At 49.5% G+C, this 26,813-nt stretch overlaps 1 protein-coding gene across 8 annotated transcripts in view; it reads left to right on the forward strand.

The window, feature by feature from the left end:
- CLIP1 (CAP-Gly domain containing linker protein 1) overlaps positions 1 to 26,813 on the forward strand; it is a 187,768-nt gene that overhangs the window by 122,222 nt on the left and 38,733 nt on the right. For all 8 annotated transcript variants that reach the window (XM_075323143.1, XM_075323152.1, XM_075323184.1 and 5 more), the window contains 2 exons: positions 9,154 to 9,274; positions 19,824 to 19,876. In XM_075323143.1, coding sequence (XP_075179258.1) covers positions 9,154 to 9,274; positions 19,824 to 19,876 — 174 coding nt within the window. The remainder of the gene's footprint in view (positions 1 to 9,153; positions 9,275 to 19,823; positions 19,877 to 26,813) is intronic.

Raw genomic sequence — 26,813 nt, forward strand, 5'->3', positions numbered from 1 at the left:
CCTCCCTGAGAGCTCCGGCAGCCATTTTTACCATTCTGCCGGTGGATGCTACTCAGCGGCAAAGCTCTGCAGCTCTGGGGGATCCACGACAGGGAATCTGGAGGACACACTCCGCTCGTTAGCGGTTGGTAAGCCACACCGGTCACCCGGTGTTGGTCCCCCTAGGGTGCCGGGATATATATAGATATATATATCTGTTCGGAAAGGCTGTATACCCTTTTCCCATATACCCTCAGTGGTCACTCTCCTAAGGGACAACAGCATGTCGTCCACAAGGAGCAAAGCTACTAAGGCACAGACTTTTTCTTTGTCGCTCCATTGGGAGACCCAGACAATTGGGTGTATAGCTTCTTCCTCCGGAGGCCACACAAAGTATACACTTTAAAAAGTGTAACCCCTCCCCTCTGCCTATACACCCTCCCGTGCATCACGGGCCCATCAGTTTTTATGCTTTGTGTTGAAGGAGGCACACATTCACGCAAGCTCCACATTTTAGTCAGCAGCAGCTGCTGACTTTATCGGATGGAAGAAAAGAGGGCCCCTAACAGGGCCCCCGGCATGCTCCCTTCTCACCCCACTCTGGTCGGCGGTGCTGTTAAGGTTGAGGTACCCATTGCGGGTACAAAGGCTGGAGCCACATGCTGTTATCCTTCCCCATCCCTTAGGGGCTCTGGGTGAAGTGGGATCCTAACCGGTCACCATGCACTGGGACCGGGCTCCCTCCGCAGCCCCTGGGGGAATCTGACGGACAGGAGACCGGGTATCGTCAGGGACAGGCCCTGCTCCTCTGAGGTACTCTGTGTCCCCTTGGGGACGGCGCATAGAGCGCCTGTGTAACGGACGCTGCAGCAGCTGCTGGGTGTTTTGTGTCGCCGGGACTACCGCGCCGACCGCGCTTGTTTGCCGGCCGCGTTAATAAATTTAGTCCCCGGCTTTTGCGGCCTAGTACCGCATACTCCCGCCCCCGGGCCTGCCAGTCAGGGGTAAGGGCGGGACGGTCGACTGGACGTCAGCGGTGAGGGCTGGAGCATACTTAGGCATCCTCCTCCCCCCTCACTGAGCACTGCGGGGCACCAGATTCCCGCACTTTCTGAGGCACGCCCACGGCTCCCTCCTCCTCTCAGAACGCTGGCAGCCATTGCTATCAGCACTTCTGCCGCTGGAGAACTTCAGACCGAGCTCCACAGCTCTGGGAGGCCCAGGCAGGGAATCTGGTGGTCACGCAACCGCTGAGGGCGGTCGGTAAGCCGCACCTGTTACTAGGTGATGGCCCCCCTGGGTGCCGAAGTGTATATTTATATCCTTATATTGTATACATTTACTCTGTTCGGCCGCACTATTTGCTTTTGGCTATATACCCTCACTGATTGCTCTAAGAGGAGACAACAGCATGTCGTCCGCAAAAAGCAAGGGTGCCAAGGCACAGGCTTATTTTGCAACCTGTACCTCTTGTGCGGCTATGTTACCTGCAGGTTCCACCTACCCTCATTGTGTGCAATGCTCGGCCCCTGTGACACTCACTCAGCCGGAGCCTCAGCCACTGGTGGGACCCTCGGCCCAGGTAGAACCACCGGCTACCACTGTCCAGGTGGCAGGGACAGAGTTTGCAGTGTTGGCTGAGAAACTTTGAGTCACTTTCTCAATCCATGGCTCAGTCTATGGATAGATGGTCTGCTAAGATACTTGAAGCTTTGCAGTCCAGACCGGTAACACAGGCCCCGGGCACTGTTGAATCATTGCCCCCAGACCCCCCTCGGTCGGCGCAGCAAAGTGCTACTGGGGTGCCTAGGTCCCACGGTGAGGACTCCGACACGGACCGCAGTCCCAGACCGGCTAAGCGGGCTCGCTGGGAGCTTCCCTCAACTTCATCACACTGCTCAGGGTCTCAGCATGAGGACTCTCTGGAGGATGAAGCGGAGGTGGCAGATCAGGGCTCTGATCCTGACGCTGCTCTCAATCTTGATACACCTGAAGGGGACGCCATAGTAAATGACCTTATAGCGTCCATCAATCAGGTGTTAGAACTTTCTCCTCCAACTCCTCCGATTGAGGAGTCAGCTTCTCAGCAGGAGAAATTCCAATTTAGGTTTCCCAAACGTACACGGAGTGCGTTTTTTGATCACTCCAACTTCAGAGATACAGTCCAGAAACACCGAGCTTTTCCGGACAAGCGCTTTACTAAGCGCCTTAATGACACACGTTACCCCTTCCCCACTGACGTAGTTAAGGGTTGGGCTCAGTGTCCCAAGGTGGATCCTCCAGTCTCTAGACTGGCGGCTAGATCCATAGTAGCAGTGGCAGATGGTTCATCGCTCAAGGATGCCACTGACAGGCAAATAGAGCTCCTGATGAAATCCATCTATGAAGCCATAGGCGCGTCTTTTGCTCCGGCATTCGCAGCCGTATGGGCACTCCAAGCTATCTCAGCTTGTCAGTCTGAGATTAATGCAGTCACACGTGCCTCTACTCCGCAGGTTGTGTCTTTAACCTCTCAGGCGTCGGCTTTTTCGTCCTACGCCATGAATGCCGTCCTGGACTCTGCGAGCCGTACAGCGGTAGCATCCGCCAATTCAGTGGCAGTTCGCAGGGCCATGTGGCTACGCGAATGGAAGGCAGACTCTGCTTCCAAGAAGTTCTTAACCGGTTTGCCATTTTCTGGCGACCGTCTGTTTGGCGAGCAATTGGATGAAATCATTAAACAATCCAAGGGAAAGGACTCGTCCTTACCCCAGTCCAAACCAAACAGACCTCAGCAACGGAAGATACAATCGAGGTTTCGGTCCTTTCGGCCCTCAGCCAGGTCTCAATTCTCCACGTCCAACAGGCCACAGAAGGGCCAGAGGAACTCTGATTCATGGCGGTCTAAGTCACGTCCTAAAAAGACCGCCGGAGGAACCGCCCCCAAAGCGGCCTCCTCATGACTTTCGGCCTCCCCAAACCGCATCCTCGGTCGGTGGCAGGCTCTCCCGCTTTTGCGACGCCTGGTTGCCACATGTCCAAGACCGATGGGTGAGAGACATTCTGTCTCACGGTTACAGGATAGAGTTCAGCTCTCGTCCTCCGACTCGTTTCTTCAGAACATCTCCGCCCCCCGAGCGAGCCGATTCTTTTTTTCAGGCGGTGAGCACTCTGAAGGCAGAAGGAGTGGTGATCCCTTTTCCCCTTCAAGAATGGGGTCGCGGTTTTTACTCCAACTTGTTTGTGGTGCCAAAAAAGGACGGATCATTCCGTCCCGTTCTGGACCTCAAACTGCTCAACAGACACGTGAAAACCAGACGGTTCCGGATGGAATCTCTCCGCTCCGTCATCGCCTCGATGTCCCAAGGAGACTTCCTAGCATCAATCGACATCAGAGATGCTTATCTCCACGTGCCGATTGCACCAGAGCATCAGCGCTTCCTGCGTTTCGCCATCGGAGACTAACACCTTCAGTTCGTGGCACTGCCTTTCGGCCTGGCGACAGCCCCACGGGTCTTCACCAAGGTCATGGCAACAGTGGTGGCAGTCCTACACTCTCAGGGACACTCGGTGATCCCTTACTTAGACGATCTTCTAGTCAAGGCACCTTCCCGGGTGGCATGCCAACACAGCCTGAACACTGCTCTGGAGACTCTCCAGAGGTTCGGGTGGATCATCAATTTCCCAAAGTCAAAATTGACACCGACCCAATCGCTAACTTATCTCGGGATGGAGTTTCATACTCTCTCAGCGATAGTGAAGCTTCCGCTGGACAAACAGCGTTCACTACAGACAGGGGTGCAATCTCTCCTTCGAGCCCAGTCACACCCCTTGAGGCGCCTCATGCACTTCCTAGGGAAGATGGTGGCAGCAATGGAGGCAGTTCCATTTGCGCAGTTTCATCTGCGTCCACTCCAATGGGACATTCTCCGCAAATGAAACAGGAGGTCGACGTCCCTCGACAGGAACGTCTCCCTTTCTCGGGCAGCCAAGGCCTCCCTTCAGTGGTGGCTTCTTCCCACTTCTTTGTCGAAGGGAAAATCCTTCCTGCCCCCATCCTGGGCTGTGGTCACGACGGACGCGAGTCTGTCAGGGTGGGGAGCGGTCTTCCTCCACCACAGGGCTCAGGGTACCTGGACTCAGCCAGAGTCCTCCCTTCAGATCAATGTTCTGGAGATAAGGGCAGTGTATCTAGCCCTAAAGGCATTCCAGCCGTGGCTGGAAGGCAGGCAGATCCAAATTCAGTCGGACAACGCCACGGCGGTGGCGTACATCAACCACCAAGGCGGCACACGCAGTCGTCAAGCCTTCCAAGAAGTTCGGCGGATTCTGCTGTGGGTGGAAGCCACAGCCTCCACCATCTCCGCAGTTCACATCCCGGGCGTAGAAAACTGGGAAGCAGACTTTCTCACTCGCCAGGGCATGGACGCAGGGAAATGGTCTCTTCACCCGGACGTGTTTCAAGAGATCTGTTGCCGCTGGGGAACGCCGGACGTCGACCTAATGGCGTCCCGGCACAACAACAAGGTCCCGGCATTCATGGCACGGTCTCAAGATCACAGAGCTCTGGCGGCAGACGCATTAGTTCAGGATTGGTCGCAGTTTCGACTGCCTTATGTATTTCCTCCTCTGGCACTGCTGCCCAGAGTGTTACGCAAGATCAGGTCCGACTGCCGCCGCGCCATCCTCATCGCCCCAGACTGGCCGAGGAGGTCGCAGTACCCGGATCTGTGGCATCTCACGGTGGGTCAACCGTGGGCACTACCAGACCGACCAGACTTGCTGTCTCAAGGGCCATTTTTCCATCTGAATTCTGCGGCCCTCAACCTGACTGTGTGGCCATTGAGTCCTGGATCCTAGCGTCTTCAGGGTTATCTCAAGAGGTCATTGCCACTATGAGACAGGCCAGGAAACCAACGTCCGCCAAGATCTACCACAGGACGTGGAGGATCTTCTTATCCTGGTGCTCTGATCAGGGTTTTACTCCCTGGCCGTTTGCCTTGCCCACTTTTCTGTCCTTCCTTCAATCCGGAATGGAAAAGGGTTTGTCTCTCGGCTCTCTCAAGGGACAAGTCTCGGCGCTTTCCGTGTTTTTTCAAAAGCGTCTAGCCAGGCTTCCGCAGGTACGCACGTTCCTGCAGGGGGTTTGCCACATAGTCCCTCCTTACAAGAGTCCGCTAGAACCCTGGGATCTTAACAGGGTGCTAACGGCTCTTCAGAAATCACCTTTCGAGCCGATGAGGGATGTTTCTCTTTCACGCCTTTCGCAGAAGGTGGTCTTCCTAGTGGCAGTCACATCACTTCGGAGAGTGTCTGAGCTAGCTGCACTGTCATGCAAAGCCCCCTTCCTGGTGTTTCACCAGGATAAGGTGGTTCTGCGTCCGGTTCCGGAATTTCTCCCTAAGGTGGTATCCCCTTTTCATCTCAATCAGGATATCTCCTTACCTTCTTTTTGTCCTAATCCAGTTCACCAATGTGAAAAGGATTTGCACTTGTTAGATCTTGTGAGAGCACTCAGACTCTACATTTCTCGAACGGCGCCCCTGCGCCGTTCGGATGCGCTCTTTGTCCTTGTCGCTGGCCAGCGTAAAAGGTTGCAGGCTTCCAAGTCAACCTTGGCTCGGTGGATCAAGGAACCAATTCTTGAAGCCTACCGTTCTTCTGGGCTTCCGGTCCCTTCAGGGCTGAAAGCCCATTCTACCAGAGCCGTGGGTGCGTCCTGGGCATTGCGGCACCAGGCTACGGCTCAGCAGGTGTGTCAGGCGGCTACCTGGTCGAGTCTGCACACTTTCACGAAACACTATCAGGTGCATACCTATGCTTCGGCAGATGCCAGCCTAGGTAGGCGAGTCCTTCAGGCGGCGGTTGCCCACCTGTAGGAAGGGGCCGTTTTACGGCTCTTTTTATCGAGGTATTCTTTTACCCACCCAGGGACTGCTTTTGGACGTCCCAATTGTCTGGGTCTCCCAATGGAGCGACAAAGAAGAAGGGAATTTTGTTTACTTACCGTAAATTCCTTTTCTTCTAGCTCCTATTGGGAGACCCAGCACCCGCCCCTGTTCCCTTCGGGCTGTTGTTCTTTTGTGTACACATGTTGTTCATGTTGAATTGTTCTTTTGGTTCATGGTTCAGTTCTCCGAACATCCTTCGGATTGAATTTACCTTAGACCAATTTATAAGTTTCCTCCTTCCTGCTTTGGCACCAAAACTGATGGGCCCGTGATGCACGGGAGGGTGTATAGGCAGAGGGGAGGGGTTACACTTTTTAAAGTGTAATACTTTGTGTGGCCTCCGGAGGCAGAAGCTATACACCCAATTGTCTGGGTCTCCCAATAGGAGCTAGAAGAAAAGGAATTTACGGTAAGTAAACAAAATTCCCTTCTTTCGCGGCCTGTACCTCTTGTGGGGCTATGTTGCCTGCGGGATCCACCTACCCCCACTGTGATCAATGCTCGACTCCTGCCACGCTTGCTCAGCCGGAGCCTCGGGCACTTGTGGGCCCCTCGGCTCATGTAGATCCCCCGGCTCCCCCTGAGCAGTCTGCAGGGACAGAGTCACCGTCGTTGGCCTCTTTCGCTGCGACACTCTCCCAGTCACTTTCTCAATCCATTGCACAGTCTATGGACAAATGGTCATCTAAGCTCCTTGAGGCTTTGCAGTCCAGACCGGGCCCTTCACAGGCCCCGGCCCCTGTTAGTTTGTCTCCTCCAGGCCCCTCTCGGTCCGCGCCGCAGTGCGCTCCCAGGATAGCTTCTAGGTCCCAGGCGGAGGACTCCTGCCCGGATCGCAGCCCCAGGCCGGCTAAGCGGCCTCGCTGGGACTCTTCCCCGGCCTCCTCACGCTGCTCTGGATCCCAGCTTGATGACTCTCAGGAAGACGAGGCGGACGTGGGAACTCAGGGCTCTGACCCTGACGTCACCCTTAACCTTGATGCCCCTGAGGGGGACGCCTTGGTAAATGATCTTATCTCGTCCATCAACAAGGTGCTGGATCTCTCACCCCCCACCTCCTCCTGCAGAGGAGCCGGCTTCTCAGGAGGAGAAACACCAATTTCGATTCCCCAAACGTACGCGCAATACGTTTTTTGATCACTCTAACTTCAGGGACGCTGTCCAGAAGCCCAGAGCGGTCCCGGACAAGCGCTTTGCTAAACGGCACACTGACACGCGTTACCCCTTTTCACCTGAAGTCATTAAGGGCTGGGCACACTCCCCCAAGGTGGATCCTCCAGTCTCTAGATTGGCTGCTAGGTCCGTTGTGTCTGTTGCCGATGGCGCATCCCTGAAGGATGCCACTGACAGACAGATAGAGCTCTTGGTGAAGTCTATTTATGAGGCCACGGGCGCGTCTTTCGCCCCGACCTTTGCGGCCGTGTGGGCTCTCCAAGCAATCTTGGCATGTCTGACTGAGATTAATGCCGTCACGCGGAATTCTGCTCCGCAGGTTTCTTGCTTGACCTCTCAGGCATCAGCATTTTCGTCCTACGCCATGAACGCCGTCCTGGACTCCGCTAGCCGTACGGCTGTGGCATCCGCTAACTCCGTGGCAGTCCGCAGGGCCATGTGGCTGCGCGAATGGAAAGCAGACTCTGCTTCCAAAAGGTTCTTGACTGGTTTGCCTTTTTCTGGCGACCGTTTGTTTGGCGAACGGTTGGATGAGATTATTAAGGAATCCTCGGGAAAGGACTCCTCCTTACCCCAGTCCAAACCTCAGAGACCTCAGCAGAGAAAAATCCAATCGAGGTTTCGGTCCTTTCGTCCCTCCGCCAAGACCCAATCCTCGTCGTCCAACCGGTCGGAGAAAGGCCAGAGGAACTCCTATGCGTGGCGGTCCAAGTCACGCCCCCAAAAAGCCGCAGGAGGCACTGCCTCCAAGACGGCCTCCACATGACTCTCGGCCTCATCTAACCACATCCTCGGTCGGTGGCAGGCTCTCCCGCTTTGGCGACGCCTGGTGGCCACACGTTCAAGACCGATGGGTGAGAGACATTCTGTCTCATGGTTACAGGATAGAGTTCAACTCTCGTCCTGCGGCTCGTTTCTTCCGAACCTCCCCACCCCCCGCACAGGCCGACGCACTTTTTCAGGCAGTGGACGCTCTAAAGATAGAGGGAGTTGTGATTCCCGTTCCCCTTCAGGAACGTGGTCGCGGATTTTACTCCAACTTGTTCGTGGTGCCAAAAAAGGACGGGTCATTCCGTCCCGTTCTAGACCTCAAGCTGCTCAACAGCTCAAAAGGTGCTGAATCCAACAATGGGTGTTGGATTCAGCACCTTTGCAGGTGATTTAAATTATCACCTGTGCAATACTAAGGAAATCCTGAAAACATGCACTGTTGGTGTGCCTTGAGGACTGGAGTTGGGAACCTCTGCACTAGACGCACATGTCAAGATAAATCACATAAAAAGGGGTCAAATGCTGCGTTGCCGAAATAAGGAACAATTAAGAGGGTTCTTTTCAGCGACTTTGCTACGCGTTTCGGAAAAATCTTTCCTTCAGGGAAAAAAAAAATCACATCACGCGTTTTAAGCAAGTCTTCCTTCAGGAAAAAAAATCGCATGATTCTTTACGGAAGGAGAAACGCGTGGGAGTAAAGTCAGTGAAAAGAATCCTCTGGGTTGTTCCTTACTTCGTTAGCGCGGCATTTCACCCCTTCTTATGTGATTATCCAATTAGTAGAAAGAAGTTTGCACATTTATTTGCCACGGGCATAGCTTTGGAATGGAGGGGCTCAGAAGAAGAGGAACAATCTTTCCCAGATTCAGTGGAGCAGACCCAACTGGAGGCGGCACTGCATTTGAAGTAAAAAGTCCAGTGAAAGGTTGTCTTTAAATTGCTTACATATGTAGTTCAATGCTATAATATTTTGTTTATAGCTGCTGACGTCCCCTTACAACTACATTTAAAACTTCAAGACATGAGACACTAATTCTCTATAATCGAGGATAATTGAATGACACGTCCAGCCGTGCTGCACAATCTTGTCTGATTTCGGCCTTGTTTCTCTTGTCGTTTTATCATAGGCCTGGTTCTGTAACGTCACAAATGCTATTTAATGCCTCTGTCATATGTGCAGTGTTCTAGATGATATAAATCACATGATGAGGGTGTACGGTGAGCTGTGAACACGACTCGATCCCACAGTTTCCTTGCCTGTCGTGTTTCCATAGTAACCATGCTCTCATTGTCCTTGCAGGGAAGAGCTAAGGCAGGCGGCTGAGCACAAGTCCCAGCAGTTAGCGGCTCTGCAGGAGGAGAACCTCAAACTTACAGAGGAGCTTGGAAGGAGCAAAGAAGAAGTATCCAGTAACCAGAAGGTTGGTAAAGGCATATGTATCCTACCTTTGTCTTGATACCTGAAATGATGCGTCTCCATTAACCCTGTAAATTGTTTCTAACCAGAAATTACTTTCTGTATATATTACTAATGATGCTCAAGTTTTTGCTGTAGACAAATTGCTGTACTAAGTGGGGTGAAGGTTACCTTTTAAAGGGACCTTGTTGGGAGGTGCCATTCTATGAGCTTTGGATATCTCATTCATTTTTCGGTTAAACCTTTTTACGTAGAACACTCATAGTTGTGATTTGCTGAATATTTGCTGTAATTTTGCTGGAAAATAAAATGGAGCTTCTGCGGTTGAATAGATGTTTGTTAGTAGAAAATATAGAGTATTTCAAAGTATAGCGATTTGTCACTATGGCAACTGTCTACTTTGTTCACTCGATTGCTCCTAAGTACATTTTCCCTGTAAAGGAATTCCTATGAAAGCGCATTACATGTATAGCGAAATACACATCACCGCCAATTATATTTCATTACTCAGTCAGTTACTCCGTCTCACACATTGGCGTTTCCAGCCCTCCTTGTATTGTCCATCGAGGTTTTAAACATTTCTGAACTTGTTCTATACAGAACAGTTCTCTAAATATCCAGCAAACATTAGGTCAACTAACAAATACTAAGTTGTTTTGTTTTGTTTTTTTTATCTCAAGTAGTATTACAAGTTCTGCTAAAAAAGGACTGTCTAATAAGCACAGTTGATATACGGTTCATTGCTTACATACTGGTTAATTCTAATAGCTATCGAGGAAGAAATACATGGCATCATACATTACAAATGTGATAGCTAGGGACTTGTATTTTTTTGCTAGCTGTGATCTGCTTCTTCTCATCTCTGAAGGAACAGTGTGCCTATGTGTGGGTGTCTGCAGTTGGTGTGTAGAATAGGATTGCTATTTTTAGTGTGTTATAGGTTCTACAAAGGTGCCAACAGCAATTTGCACGGATCGGAGTGTTTTTACAAAGTCGTTTTCAGGATTTCTTTCATAAACGAATGTGTAGAAGTATTATTTATTTTTTATACATAATCTGTCAAATGTTTTGGGGGTTTTTTTACCATCAAACTGCCACCACTACCATACTGCTACTTCCTAAAGCTGTGTATTTTAGCCCAAAATGATGTCTAATTCTCAATTAAAAAAAAGGTCTTAAGACCGTTTATGTAATATCCAAAAATTATGTCTGCAGTCATAGAGGAGAAGAAGCTGTGTAAGGGAGTAAAGACCATGGCCTAATTCAGCTGATGACTGGATTGGGGATGATGTGCCCTAATTCTTATCTAATCGTAACTTTCTAACATGGCACAAACTATCACTTGTCTATAGTAATCGGACCCCTAGTGATGGGGCTCTGAAAAGCTCAGTCTGAATGGAGCACATGGTGCGCTTACTAGACCTGCGCTTCAATCAGACAAGATTGAAAATTATCCTCTGTCTTCTGGATAGGGAACTTGGGACAAACCCCATAGCCTCTTAATGACCGCGGGCAGTAATATTACGTCCTAGCGGTCATAGTGTTAGGCTGGGTTCACACATAGCGACAGCGACAACAACGTCGCTGTAACGTCACCATTTTATGTGACGCAACAGCGACCTTGTATGTCGCTGTTATAATCGCTGCTTAGCTGTCAAACACAGCGATGCAGCAGCGATCATAACGTCGCTACATGTGCAGAGAGCAGGGAGCCGCGCACATTGCTTAGCTCTGGCTCCCTGCTCTCCTAGCTACAGTACACATCGGGTTAATTACCCGATGTGTACTGCAGCTACATGTGCAGAGAGCAGGGAGCCGCCCACACTGCTTAGCGCTGGCTCCCTGCACTCCTAGCTACAGTACACATCGGGTTAATTAACCCGATGTGTACTGCAGCTACATGTGCAGGGAGCCGGCAGCGTGAGAGAAGGTAAATATCGGGTAACCACCTTGGTTACCCGATGTTTACCCTGGTTACAGCTTACCGCAGCTGCCAGATGCTGGCTCCTGCTCTCTGCTCGCTTCGTTTCGTCGCTCTCTCGCTGTCACACACAGTGATCTGTGCGTCACAGCGGGAGAGCAACAATAAAAAAACGAACCAGGGCTGTGTGTAACGAGCAGCGATCTCACAGCAGGAGCCAGATCGCTGCTCAGTGTCGCACACAGCGAGATCGCTAATGAGGTCACTGCTGCGTCATAAAAACCGTGACTCAGCAGCGATCTCAGCAGCAATCTCGCTGTGTGTGAAGCACCCCTTACTGCCCGCGGTCTGCTGCCGGCAGCATGCAGTGGTTGGTGCACATCTCAGCTGATTTTTACAGCTCAGATGTGTGCCTGCTAGGCACAAGCAGAATCGTTATCTGCCCGTGCCGTTTAACTCCTTAAATGGCGCTGTCAATATGTGACCGCGCCAGTATAACTGCATCGGCGGTAAACATTTACTTACCGGCAGATACTGTGACGTGATCACGTGACTTCCGGTGGTCATGGTAGCACAGGGTCATGTGATGACTCCTGTAGCTCGCATGACTCGCTTTCAGTTTCACCCGGCCAAGAGCTGGGTGAGACATGAAATAAGTATATCTGCTCTTCACAGCTGTGTAGCTGTGATCAGCAGATATGGTAGAGCGATCAGATTGCTGATCCATATAGTCCCCTATAGGGACTAGTAGAATAAAAAAAAAGTAAAAAAGAAGTTTAAAAAAACCCAAAACCTAAAAGTTCAAATCACCCCCCTTTCTCCCCATTGAAAATTAAAGGGAAACTGTCATCAGAAATTTTGCACTAAACCTAAAAGATTCCCCCTCTGCAGCTTCCGGGGTGCATTCTAGCAAGGTTCCTGTTGTTCTTGTGCCCCCTTTCTGACCAAAATAAAGACTTTATAAAGTGGTACCTTTTTGTATTCAGATCTTGATAATGGTACACGGGGGTGGGCTTTCTGGTGTCTGTTAGTCTGCCTCCTGTCGCTTTAGGCCGTCCCCCATCGCGCACTTTCAAAGAGGTGACGTGTGGTAAGCTGGCCAGCGCTTGCACAGAACGGTGGAGGCGGCGGTGAAAGCGCGAGCACGAGATTATGGGCGGGTACTTGCTGATGAAAATCACAGCGCCGCCCACAATCTCGCTTTCACCGCCGCCTCCACGGCAGACTAACGGACACCAGAGAGCCCGCCCCCGTGTACCATTATCAAGATTTGAATACAAAAAGGTACCACTTTATAAAGTCTTTATTTTGGTCAGAAAGGGGGCACAAGAACAACAGGAACATTGCTAGAATGCACCCCGGAAGCTGCAGAGGGGGAATCTTTTAGGTTTAGTGCAAAATTTCTGATGACAGGTTCCCTTTAAAGGTTAAAAAAAATGTACACATTTGGTATCGCCGTGTTCAGAAATGCCCGATTTATCAAAATATAAAATCAATTAATCTCGTCATAAACGGCGTAGCGGGAAAAAAATTCAAAACTCCAAAATTACGTGTTTTTTGGTCGCCGCAAGTTTTGCGCAAATGCAATAACAGGAGATCAAAACGTAGCATCTGCGAAAAAATGGTACTATTAATACCGTCAGCTCAAGACGCAAAAATTAAACTGAACCATAGATCCCGAAAAATGAGAGTGCTAAAGGTTACGGAATATAGCGTAAAACGTGCGCCACTTTTTTCGGACAAACTTCTGATTTTTTTTTTTAACCCCTTAGATAAAAGTAAACATGTTTGGTGTCTACGAACTCGCACCGACCTCAGGCATCACAACAACACATCAGTTTTACCATATAGTGAACACAGTGCATAAAATATCTCAAAAACAATAGTGCTATTGCACTTTCTTTGTCGCTCTATTGGGAGACCCAGACAATTGGGTGTATAGGCTATGCCTCCGGAGGCCGCACAAAGTATTACACTCAAAAGTGTTAAGCCCCTCCCCTTCTGCCTATACACCCCCCGTGCTCCCACGGGCTCCTCAGTTTTTTGCTTTGTGCGAAGGAGGTCAGACACGCACGCACAGCTCCACAGATTGGTCAGCAGCAGCTGCTGACCATGTCGGATGGAAGAAAAGTGGGCCCATATAGGGCCCCCAGCATGCTCCCTTCTCACCCCACTCTTGTCGGTGGTGTTGTAAGGTTGAGGTATCCATTGCGGGTACGGAGGCTGGAGCCCACATGCTGTTTTCCTTCCCCATCCCCCTCAGGGCTCTGGTGGAAGTGGGATCCTATCGGTCTCCAGGCACTGAGACCGTGCTTCATCCACAACTCCTGTGGAGCCTGCTGGATAGGAGCCGGGTATCGTTCAGGGACATGGCCCTGCTACTTGGAGGTACTCTGTGTCCCCGTGGGGACCGCGCACAGCAACACTCCAGCTTTGCTGGGTGTGCTAGTGCACCGGGGACCGCGGCGCTGACCGGGTTAATATGTGCCATTACACACTCAGCGTTGCTGAGTGTATTTATGTATAGGGACTGCCGCACTGACCGCCGCTGCCATGGAAACACTGCGGCGCGGCTGGGACTTGTAGTGCGCCAGGGACTTTCACGCCGGCCGCGCTTTTACGGCGGCCGCGTTTATTACTAGAGTCCCCGGCTTTTTGCGGCCTAGTTTCCTTTCCTCCCGCCCACAGCCCTGACAGGCAGGGGAAGGGCGGGACGCTGCACAGAACGAGCAGCACTGAGGGCTGGAGCATGCTTTGCATACTCCACTCCCCTCACTGTGCACAGTGCAGGCACCAGTTCCCGCTCTTTCTGGGTCACGCCCACGGCTCCCTCCTCTCCTCAGGACGCATTCCTGTCAGCTCCTCGGACGCTGCAGAGGGGGACAAAATCTGGGAGACCCAGGCAGGGACTCTGGTGGCCTCACAACCGCTTTAAGCGGGTGGTAAGCAGCACCTGTGGTGCTAGCCCCATTGTGCAGTAGTGTAACATTATATGTTTATTTTACACTGTATAGTGCACAGTTGATTTCTGGCTATATACCCTATTGTGTTGCTCAGGGAAGATAATAGCATGGTGCCCACGAAAGGCAGGGGTGCCAAAACACAGGCTTATTATGTTGCCTGCGCCGCATGTACGACCCCACTACCGGCAGGTTCCACTGACCCTCATTGTGTGCACTGTTCGGCCCCTGTGGCACTTGCTCAGCCAGAGCCTCTGCTAGGGGGGGCCCAGGGGGAGCCACCTGCTAACACTGTTCAGGTGACAGGGACGGAGTTTGCAAAACTCTCTGAAACTATGGCTAAGATACTGGAAGCCTTGCAGTCCAGACCGGTATCTCAGCACGGGGACTCTGTTGAATCTTTGTTCCCTGGCCCACCTCAGCTGGACCAACAATGTCCTCCCGGGATATCTCATGGATCCCAAGCTGAGGGTTCTGACACAGACCCCAGCCCCAGACCGACTAAGCGAGCTCGCTTAGATTTTCCCTCGACATCATCATATTGTTCAGGGTCTCAGCGAGGGGAATCTCTGGTTGATGACGCGGATGTAGCTGATCAGGATTCTGATCCTGAGGCCGCTCTCAATCTTGATACTCCGGACGGGGACGCCATAGTGAACGACCTTATTGCGTCCATCAATCGTATGTTGGATATTTCTCCCTCAGCTCCTCCGGCGGAGGAGTCGGCTTCCCAGCAGGAGAAATTCCGTTTCAGGTTTCCCAAGCGTACACCGAGTATGTTTCTGGACCACTCTGATTTCAGAGAGGCAGTCCAGAATCACCATGCTTGTCCAGATAAGCGTTTTTCTAAGCGCCTTAAGGATACACGTTATCCCTTTCCCCCTGACGTAGTCAAGGGTTGGACTCAGTGTCCCAAAGTGGATCCTCCAATCTCCAGACTGGCAGCTAGATCCATACTTGCAGTGGAAGATGGGGCTTCACTCAAAGATGCCACTGACAGGCAGATGGAGCTCTGGTTGAAATCCATCTATGAAGCTATCGGCGCTTCTTTTGCCCCAGCATTCGCAGCCGTATGGGCGCTACAAGCTATCTCAGCAGGTCAAGCGCAAATTGACGCAGCCACACGCACGTCCGCGCCACAGGTGGCGTCCATAACCACTCAGACGTCGGCATTTGCGTCTTACGCTATTAATGCTGTCCTGGACTCTGCGAGCCGTACGGCGGTTGCAGCCGCCAATTCGGTGGTACTCCGCAGGGCCTTGTGGCTACGGGAATGGAAGGCAGATTCTGTTTCCAAAAAGCGCTTAACCAGTTTGCCAATTTGTGGCGAACGATTGTTTGGCGAGCGTTTGGATGAGATCATCAAACAATCCAAGGGAAAGGATACATCCTTACCCCAGCCCAAACCGAACATACCCCAACAGAGGAAGGGGCAGTCGAGGTTTCGGTCCTTTCGGGGCGCGGGCAGGTCCCAATTCTCCTCGTCCAAAAGGCCTCAGAAGGATCAAAGGAACTCTGATGCATGGCGGTCTAAGTCACGTCCTAAACAGACCACCGGAGGTGCCGCTACCAAAGCGGCTTCCTCATGACTTTCGGCATCCTCACTCCGCATCCTCGGTCGGTGGCAGGCTCTCCCGCTTTTGCGACACCTGGCTGCCACGGGTGCAAGACCGTTGGGTGAGAGACATTCTGTCTCACGGTTACAAGATAGAGTTCACCTCTCGTCCCCCGACTCGATTCTTCAGGTCATCCCCGCCTCCCGAGCGAGCCGAGGCTCTTCTGCAGGCGCTGGGCATTCTGAAGGCAGAAGGAGTGGTGGTCCCTGTTCCTCTTCAGCAACAGGGCCACGGTTTTTACTCCAACTTGTTTGTGGTCCCAAAGAAGGACGGGTCTTTCCGACCTGTCCTGGACCTGAAACTTCTCAACAAACACGTAAAGACCAGGCGGTTCCGGATGGAATCCCTCCGCTCCATCATCGCCTCAATGTCCCAGGGAGATTTCCTTGCATCGATCGATATCAAAGATGCTTATCTCCACGTACCGATTGCTCCAGAGCACCAGCGCTTCTTGCGCTTCGCCATAGGAAACGAACACCTGCAGTTCGTGGCACTGCCGTTCGGCCTGGCAACAGCCCCACGGGTTTTTACCAAGGTTATGGCTACTGTAGTAGCGGTCCTCCACTCTCAGGGTCACTCGGTGATCCCGTACTTGGACGATCTGTTGATCAAGGCACCTTCTCAAGAGGCATGCCAACACAGCCTCAACGCTACTCTGGAGACTCTCCAGAGTTTCGGGTGGATCATCAATTTTCCAAAGTCAAATCTGACACCGGCCCAATCGCTGACATACCTTGGCATGGAGTTTCATACCCTCTCAGCGATAGTGAAGCTTCCGCTGATCAAGCAGCGGTCACTACAGACAGGGGTACAATCTCTCCTTCAAGGTCGGTCACACACCTTGAGGCGCCTCATGCACTTCCTGGGGAAGATGGTGGCAGCAATGGAGGCAGTTCCTTTCGCGCAGTTTCACCTGCGTCCTCTTCAATGGGACATCCTACGCAAATGGGACAGGAAGCCGACGTCCCTCGACAGGAACGTCTCCCTCTCGCAGGCGACCAAAGCTTCCCTTCGGTGGTGGCTTCTTCCCACTTCATTATCGAAAGGGAAATCCTTCCTACCCCCATCCTGGGAGGTGGTCACGACGGACGCGAGTCTGTCAGGGTGGGGAGCGGTTTTTCTCCACCACAGGGCTCAGGGTACGTGGACCCAGCAAGAGTCCTCGCTTCAGATCAATGTTCTGGAAATACGGGCAGTGTATCTTGCCCTGAAAGCGTTCCAGCAGTGGCTGGAAGGCAAGCAGATCAGAATTCAGTCGGACAATTCCACAGCGGTGGCATACATCAACCACCAAGGCGGCACACGCAGTCGGCAAGCCTTCCAGGAAGTCCGGCGGATTCTGCTGTGGGTGGAAGCCACGGCCTCCACCATCTCTGCAGTTCACATTCCAGGCGTGGAAAACTGGGAAGCAGATTATCTCAGTCGCCAGGGCATGGACGCAGGGGAATGGTCCCTTCACCCGGACGTGTTTCAGGAGATCTGTTGCCGCTGGGGGGTGCCGGACGTCGACCTCATGGCGTCCCGGCACAACAACAAGGTACCGGCGTTCATGGCACGGTCTCAAGATCCCAGAGCTCTGGCGGCAGACGCCTTAGTTCAGGATTGGTCGCAGTTTCAGCTCCCTTATGTGTTTCCTCCGCTGGCACTGTTGCCCAGAGTGTTACACAAGATCAGGGCCGACTGCCGCCGCGTCATCCTCGTCGCTCCAGACTGGCCGAGGCGGTCATGGTACCCGGATCTGTGGCATCTCACGGTCGGCCAACCGTGGGCACTACCAGACCGACCAGACTTGCTATCTCAAGGGCCGTTTTTCCATCTGAATTCTGCGGCTCTCAACCTGACTGTGTGGCCATTGAGTCCTGGATCCTAGCGTCTTCAGGGTTATCTCAAGACGTCATTGCCACTATGAGACAAGCTAGGAAACCAACGTCCGCCAAGATCTACCACAGGACGTGGAAAATTTTCCTGTCGTGGTGCTCTGCTCAGGGTATTTCTCCCTGGCCTTTTGCCTTGCCCACTTTTCTGTCCTTCCTTCAATCTGGACTGGAAAAGGGTTTGTCGCTCGGCTCCCTTAAGGGACAAGTCTCAGCGCTCTCTGTGTTTTTCCAGAAGCGCCTAGCCAGACTTCCACAGGTACGCACGTTCCTGCAGGGGGTTTGTCACATCGTCCCTCCTTACAAGCGGCCGTTAGAACCCTGGGATCTGAACAGGGTGCTGATGGTTCTTCAGAAACCACCATTCGAGCCAATGAGGGATATTTCTCTCTCACGCCTTTCGCAGAAAGTGGTTTTTCTAGTAGCAGTCACTTCACTTCGGAGAGTGTCTGAGCTAGCAGCGCTGTCATGCAAAACCCCTTTCCTGGTGTTTCACCAGGACAAGGTGGTTCTGCGTCCGGTTCCGGAATTTCTCCCTAAGGTGGTATCCCCCTTTCATCTCAATCAGGATATCTCCTTACCTTCTTTTTGTCCTCATCCAGTTCACCAATGTGAAAAGGATTTGCACTTGTTAGATCTGGTGAGAGCACTCAGACTCTACATTTCTCGTACGGCGCCCCTGCGCCGCTCGGATGCACTCTTTGTCCTTGTCGCTGGCCAGCGTAAAGGGTCACAGGCTTCCAAATCAACCCTGGCTCGGTGGATCAAGGAGCCAATTATCGAAGCTTACCGTTCGGCTGGGCTTCCGGTTCCCTCAGGGCTGAAGGCCCATTCTACCAGAGCCGTGGGCGCGTCCTGGGCTTTGAGGCACCAGGCTACGGCTCAGCAGGTGTGTCAGGCAGCTACCTGGTCGAGCCTGCACACTTTCACGAAGCACTATCAGGTGCATACCTATGCTTCGGCGGATGCCAGCCTAGGTAGACGAGTCCTTCAGGCGGCGGTTGCCGACCTGTAGGAAGAGGCCGTTTTACGGCTCTCTTACGAGGTATTATTTTACCCACCCAGGGACTGCTTTTGGACGTCCCAATTGTCTGGGTCTCCCAATAGAGCGACAAAGAAGGGAATTTTGTTTACTTACCGTAAATTCCTTTTCTTCTAGCTCTAATTGGGAGACCCAGCGCCCGCCCCTGTTTTTTTGTGTACACATGTTGTTCATGTTGAATGGTTTCAGTTCTCCGATATTCCTTCGGATTGAAGTTACTTTAAACCAGTTTATAATTCTTTTTCCTCCTTCTTGCTTTTGCACCAAAACTGAGGAGCCCGTGGGAGCACGGGGGGTGTATAGGCAGAAGGGGAGGGGCTTAACACTTTTAAGTGTAATACTTTGTGCAGCCTCCGGAGGCATAGCCTATACACCCAATTGTCTGGGTCTCCCAATTAGAGCTAGAAGAAAAGGAATTTACGGTAAGTAAACAAAATTCCCTTCTTTTTGCAATTTTTCCATATTTGGAATTTTTTTGCCGTTTTACAGTACATTATATGGTAAAACTGGTTTCATTGGTATATATTCATATGGTTTCATTTAAAAGTACAACTCGTCCTGCAAAAAATGAGCCCTCACATGACGATATTGACTAAAAAATAAAAAGTTACGTGTCTCGGAAGAAGAATGGCGAAAAAAAAAAGCAAAAAATCAGCCGGTCGTGAAGGGGTTAAGCTTTCTACACAATGGTTTATTAGGTCACTTTCATATAATTTTTGCAGTCTACATTCACACCATATGAACCCATTGGACTCCATGCAATAATGCAGTAGACTGTTATTCTATGGCAAAAAGTAATAGCTATAATTTTACAATGAACCGTTTTTTTAACATATACCGCTATCTGCCATTACCTTCCTTAAGAGGTAAAAATCGTCAGGTTACCCTTATGTATACCTTGGACATAGGCCCTAAAGAAAGTCTTACCACTTGTTTGTTGCAAAATGCTTTCTCTGATGCAATTTGATCTAGATTTAGTGATTCTTACAGCTGTCCCGTGCGGTTACTTTATGCCCGTGGAAATATACTTACTATGTATGACTATACATATACATACTGGCACACCTCTTCTGACTATGATGACTGATAAAGGTGAGTTACTGTCACTGTGTTACTAATTATGTGATTTTTGTTTTTCAGCTTGAAGAGGAGAGATCCGTTTTAAATAATCAGCTGCTAGAGATGAAAAAAAGGTAATTTTAATGTTCCCAGTAATCTAGTTCTGTCAGAATACCCTGTATAGCTTGCCTGAATAATATTGTGACAGAATGAGGGTGCACATTCATAGATCAGGGTGGGTGGAAAATGTCTCACTGGCAGGTGTTAACCACTTTACAGGCCTTTTGGAACTTAACCGTTTTCTTTTGAGTAAATTGTATACAGTAGCTGTATTAAAGAAGAAAATAGGCTAAGGGCTCATTCAGATGAGTATATTTTAAGCCCATGTGATGTTTGTATACAAAACCGCATACAGACAGGACACCTTAACCAGTACAAATAAATAAATCTGCTGTCTTCATATAAAAGAGCTTAGCATGCTCAGTCTGATCTATTTTTTATATCAGATTGACAATAGGTGCGTTTAAAAAAAATAAAAGCAAACAAACAAAACAAGCATATTTCTTACAAGACACCATAGCATTTGCTTATTGCGGATCCCATGCAATTAAAATAGTAAACTGTTGTTGGTCTTGTAAATTTTTTGATGCTGATATATAATGCTGTATGAATGTTATAAAAAATGTGCTGAAACAGACATACATATATCATTCTAATGTAAAAATATTTTTGGGGGGTTAAAAACGGATGATGTTTTTGTTCAAACTTGACCTAAGGGCTCTGTAAACGCTTGGGTTGTTTTCTTTAATGACTCTTTGACATAGAAAGTATTGTAGTGCTATTTTATTCAAGAAAACCTAAAAGAGCCAAAACAAGAGAGTAGAGATACAGATCACAACAGCCAGATCATTACAGCTCACTAAGAATCATAACAGTTTAATCATGGCGGTCATCTCTCATTACTCTAAACCCTGCTCTTGGTTCAATGGGCCCTTTGGTTTCACCAGTGCCTACTTAAGAGTCCCTTGACTAAAAACTGATCACAAACTGGGGTCCACAGCGTTCAGCTGTAATTTTCGAGGAATCCTGACAGTAGGTGTTGATTACCCTACAGTACCACCACAGGGAAAGTGAAAGTTTATATGGTGTCTATCTGCATTAACAGGTCTCCTATGTAATGTAGAATAGGGCACATTTCTCCAGATTAAAGGGATTTTGCCAGCAGGTTTTTTGCTACCTCATCTGAAATCAGCATGAGGCTACATGTGCACGCTGAATCTTTTTGTGTTCACAAACTGCAGCCAAAACTGCAGCCAAACTGCGGCCAAAACTGCACATTGTCAGAGCCTGGAAATGTCACAAAAATGCTTGTAATTGTAGGTGCGTTTTTCACAACATGCGTTTTTGTGACAAATGTTGAAAAAAATGCAGGAAGAATGAACATGATGCATTTTTTTTGTCACAAACTTTTGACAAAACGCTGACAAACTGCAATGTGCGCATAGTAAATCTGACTTCTCATAGACTTTGCTGGGAAGTCAAATGTCAGAAAGTTCTGACAACAAAACTGCAGCCAAAAACGCAGCGTGTGCATGTCGCCTTAGATATAGCCATGTAGCAGAGCTAAGCTGTCCCGTACAGGCTCTCAATAGAGATTGTACATTGACTGTGAGGTGTCAATCAGAGGAAGGGGGTGTGTAGTCTGAGCAATGAGAAGTCCTGCAGCTTAAACATATATAGCAAATAAACAATACATCGGACCTTGATAAGACAGGTATCCCTGAATTCTGTGTTTTAACCCTTGAAGCATGCTGTCTTAATCTTGCTTAGCAAAAGCCCTCTGACATATTCCCTTTTAAAAGACGATCTTTTGTTAACTCAGATTTCCTGTAAAGGTGTTCTCCCCTTTCAGAAAATCTTCATCCCTGTTGCAGATTTATATTTAAAAAAAAAAAAAAAAACTAGCAAGCAGAGCGTCACTTACCAGGCCCAGCAAGGAGTCTCTGGTGCTGCTTGCAGTGCCTGATATTGGTGGCGGCGCGGACATCACATCTACACAGTAACAGCCCATTGGTGAGCTCAGTTGCTTTCCTGTGTAGATGGGATGCCCTCTGAGACTCAGCACTGGACCTGGGGACTGTGAGTAAAGCAAATTTTGTTATTTTTACAACAAACTGTAGCCGGGCAGGAAGATTTTCTGATGGGGAACAACCTCTTTTTAAGGATTTCTAAAAAGGAGTTTTCCTAACCGTACAACCCCTTTTTAAGGTGGCTTTTGGTCAAATACTTCCACTATTCCTCCCATGCCCTTTTTGATGCAACTCTTCTCTTGCAGAGCGTTAGCAACTTGCTTAGTTAACCTTAACCTATTAGCCATCAGCTCTCAGAGCATTTACACTGAGGCCTGCATTCAGGGCTGGAAATGATTGACAGGTACCTTCCCATTCAAACTGCAGTAAATAGCTGAACTCTGCGCTTGAACAGGATCAGAAGTGGGAAGCTGGAGGCCACATGACTGTCTGTGACGGCTCAGGAACTAAGCAAAATTCTGTCTGCAAATCAATTCAGAAGGCACTTCATTTTTAATAGCCTTTTTAAAGGTGTAATAGGCTGTGGGCCTGGACACCCCCTGTTAAGCTACTTTGTATGTCCATTTTACTTGTCCTAAAGATGCAAAGGGGGAACAGTTACTGGCAGTGTGACTTGCTTGGAAATTGCCCCGTTTCAGTAATCATTTTCCCTAATGACAAAAAGTCCGATTTTTACTTTTCTTGGTGCATCTTGCCAGTGAGACACAAATTCCTATATTCCGAATCTACTCCATAGAAAACACGCATGGTAAATTGGCTAATACAGTCAGTGCATAACTAATCCTAGCTCACTATGTCTGAACATACTTACTTACCGATTTTGCTGTTTTGTTAGCTGCTAATGCTTTTTTATATATATATTTAAATTTGTTTGCGCTTTCATTTTCATTAAATAGCTTTGCACTAAATTAAATGCTTCTTCCATGACACTTGATGAATATACAGCAAGCTTAGGCAGATTGTTTACTTTGACTGTTTTTTTCTAGCTTGCTATCGTTTACCACCTATCTAGTTTTGCACCATAAATCTCCTTATATGCAAGATAATCCTTCTTGATATATTGTTTTGTAACTTCAAGCTTAAAGGGGTCATATGAGAGAGAAAATACAGTTAGCTTTTATCTGCCCCAGAAACCGCATTACTTATGTCCATGGGCTCTATTTGGTCCGATTCCAGTAAAAGAAATGGTCTATGGTGTGGTGAAAAGTAGATCCCTATTTGCTAATCCTGTTCAGCCCCTTTAAAGTGTAATTTGGGGTTTACGTTATTCAAAATGTTTTCTAGATTTTATGGTCAATGGCCTTTAAACAGGAAAGATAAGGTTTTAAGGGACTTCCCAACGCCCCACCATCCACCACCGTGTTGATCTTTGTTAAGTACAGCAGTCCTGCTGTAAACCATTGAAATAGAAGAGTTCTCATTCTACAGCTGTAAAATTCACTTTGTATTAAACGGTAGCTAGCCCATCTGTTCTTATATCTCCAAAAACTCCAAACAGAAGAGTACAGTGTAAGCTAGTTAATAAGTCTTGTGTATGATGGATAATACACCCCTACTGTGTAACAACAATGCCAGTTTAATTTTACAGTGGACCGATCTACAGTTGAAATAAGAAGTTTACATCCACTATCTAAAAAGAAACATCTGCATGTTTTTCCTCACTATCTGATATGAAATCAGCTTTTCCCATTTTAGGTCAATTAGGAACCAAAATTATTTACAGTATATTTGCCAAATGCCAGAATAATGAGAGAGAATGTTTTAAGGCATTTTTATTACTTTCTACAAAATCAAACGTTTACATACATTTCATTAGTATTTGACCCAAGTCATACAGTTTAAGGCCAATGGTACCAATCTTTTTGGATAGCCTTCCGCAAGCTTCTCACAATAGTTAGTAGGAATTTGGGCCCATTCCTCCTGAAAGAATTGGTGTAACTGAGCCATGTTTGTAGGTCACCTTGCTCACACCTGCCTTTTCAGCTTTGCCCATAAATTTTCAATAGGATTGAGGTCAGGGCTCTGTGATGACCACTCCAAAACACTGACTTTGTTATCCTTAAGCCACTTTGTAACCAGTTTGGCAGTATGCTTCAGGTCATTATTCATTTCCGCCCAAGCTTTAAGCTCCTGGCTGATATCTTGAGATGTTGCTTCAGTATTGCCACATAATCTTCTTTCCTCATGATGCAATTTTCTTTGGGATGTTGTTCTTAGGGAGCTCTGACACATCCGGCTTTTTGCCGGTTCCGGCGCATGCCTGTACAGTGTATACAGTACAGTGGCAGCGCTGTAACTTCCGGGTCACATGCTCCGGTCACATGACAGCATGTGACCGGAGCTTGTCGCGCTGCCACTGTACTTTATATACTGTACTGGTGTGCGCCGGAACCGGCAAACCGGTGAAAAGCCGGATGTGTGAGAACGCTCTTAGGCTTCAAAGCTTCTCCCTTTTTCCGCTAAACGTAGTGATGGGTCATTATGGCCAAATAGTTCAATTTTAGTTTCATCAGACCACAGGACTTGTTTCCAAAAATTAAGGTCTTTGTTCCTGTGTGCATTTGCAAACATTAACCTCTTTTTATGTTTCTTTTGGAGTATTAGCTTCTTCCTGGCAGAGTGGCTCATGTTGATACAGTACTCGTTTCACTGGGATAATGACACCATCTTACCAATTTCCGCCAGCATTTTCACAAGGTCTTTTGCCTTTGTTCTTGGGTTGATATGCACATGTCTGACCAAAGCACAATCATCTCTGGTACACAAAACCCATCTTCTTCCTGAGCGCTAGGATGGTTGGAACTTCCCATCTTGTTTGTACTTGTGTATAATTGTTTGCACAGATGAACAAGGCACCTTCAGGTATCTGGCAATTGCACCCAAGGATGAACCAGACCTGTGCAAGTCCACAATTCTCTTCCTGAGATCTTAGCTGACTTTTTTTTTTACCTTCCCTTGATGCTTCACAAGGAAGCAGTGTGTTTCAGGTGTGCATTAAAATACATCCAGGAGGTGTGTCTCTACATAACTCAGATGTTGCCAATAAACCAATCAGAAGCTTACAATGACATGACCTCATCATATGGGCTGTCCCATATTGTTCAAAGGCATAATACTCTTAGTGTATGTAAACTTTTGACTTTGCAGAAAGTAATAAAAATGCCTAAAAACATTCTCGCGCGCTCATTTTCTTTGTCGCTCCATTGGGAGACCCAGACAATTGGGTGTATAGGCTATGCCTCCGGAGGCCGCACAAAGTATTACACTTAAAAGTGTTAAGCCCCTCCCCTTCTGCCTATACACCCCCCGTGCTCCCACGGGCTCCTCAGTTTTTTGCTTTGTGCGAAGGAGGTCAGACACGCACAGCTCCACAGATTGGTCAGCAGCAGCTGCTGACCATGTCGGATGGAAGAAAAGTGGGCCCATATAGGGCCCCCAGCATGCTCCCTTCTCACCCCACTCTTGTCGGTGGTGTTGTAAGGTTGAGGTATCCATTGCGGGTACGGAGGCTGGAGCCCACATGCTGTTTTCCTTCCCCATCCCCCTCAGGGCTCTGGGTGAAGTGGGATCCTATCGGTCTCCAGGCACTGAGACCGTGCTTCATCCACAACTCCTGTGGAGCCTGCTGGATAGGAGCCGGGTATCGTTCAGGGACATGGCCCTGCTACTTGGAGGTACTCTGTATCCCTGTGGGGACAGCGCACAGCAACACTCCAGCGTTGCTGGGTGTGCTAGTGCACCGGGGACCACGGCGCTGACCGGGTTAATATGTGCCATTACACACTCAGCGTTGCTGAGTGTGTTTATGTATAGGGACTGCCGCACAGACCGCCGCGGCCATGGAAACACTGCGGCGCGGCTGGGACTTGTAGTGCGCCAGGGACTTTCACGCCGGCCGCGCTTTTACGGCGGCCGCGTTTATTACTAGAGTCCCCGGCTTTTTGCGGCCTAGTTTCCTTTCCTCCCGCCCACAGCCCTGACAGGCAGGGGAAGGGCGGGACGCTGCACAGAACGAGCAGCACTGAGGGCTGGAGCATGCTTTGCATACTCCACCCCTCTCACTGTGCACAGTGCGGGCACCAGTTCCCGCTCTTTCTGGGTCACACCCACGGCTCCCTCCTCTCCTCAGGACGCCGGCAGCCATTCCTGTCAGCTCCTCGGACGCTGTAGAGGGGGACAAAGTCTGGGAGACCCAGGCAGGGACTCTGGTGGCCTCACAACCGCTTTAGGCGGGTGGTAAGCAGCACCTGTGGTGCTAGCCCCATTGTGCAGTAGTGTAACATTATATGTTTATGGTATATATGTTTTACACTGTATGGTGCACAGTTGATTTCTGGCTATATACCCTATTGTGTTACTCAGGGAAGATAATAGCATGGCGCCCACGAAAGGCAGGGGTGCCAAAACACAGGCTTATTATGTTGCCTGCGCCGCATGTACGACCCCGCTACCGGCAGGTTCCACTGACCCTCATTGTGTGCACTGTTCGGCCCCTGTGGCACTTACTCAGCCGGAGCCTTTGCTAAGAGGGGCCCAGGGGGAGCCACCTGCTAACACTGTTCAGGTGACGGGGACGGAGTTTGCAAAACTCTCTGAGACTATGGCTAAGATACTAGAAGCCTTGCAGTCCAGGCCGGTATCTCAGCACAGGGACTCTGTTGAATCTTTGTTCCCTGGCCCACCTCAGCTGGAACAGACCCCAGCCCCAGACCGACTAAGCGAGCTCGCTTAGATTTTCCCTCGACATCATCATATTGTGCAGGGTCTCAGAGGGGGGAATCTCTGGTTGATGATGCGGAGACAGCTGATCAGGATTCTGATCCTGTGGCCGCTCTCAATCTTGATACTCCGGACGGGGACGCCATAGTGAACGACCTTATTGCGTCCATCAATCGTATGTTGGATATTTCTCCCTCAGCTCCTCCGGTGGAGGAGTCAGCTTCTCAGCAGGAGAAATTCCGTTTCAGGTTTCCCAAGCGTA

The sequence above is a fragment of the Anomaloglossus baeobatrachus genome, chromosome 1, assembly GCF_048569485.1.
Source record: "Anomaloglossus baeobatrachus isolate aAnoBae1 chromosome 1, aAnoBae1.hap1, whole genome shotgun sequence".
NCBI classification, from domain to species: Eukaryota; Metazoa; Chordata; class Amphibia; order Anura; family Aromobatidae; genus Anomaloglossus; species Anomaloglossus baeobatrachus.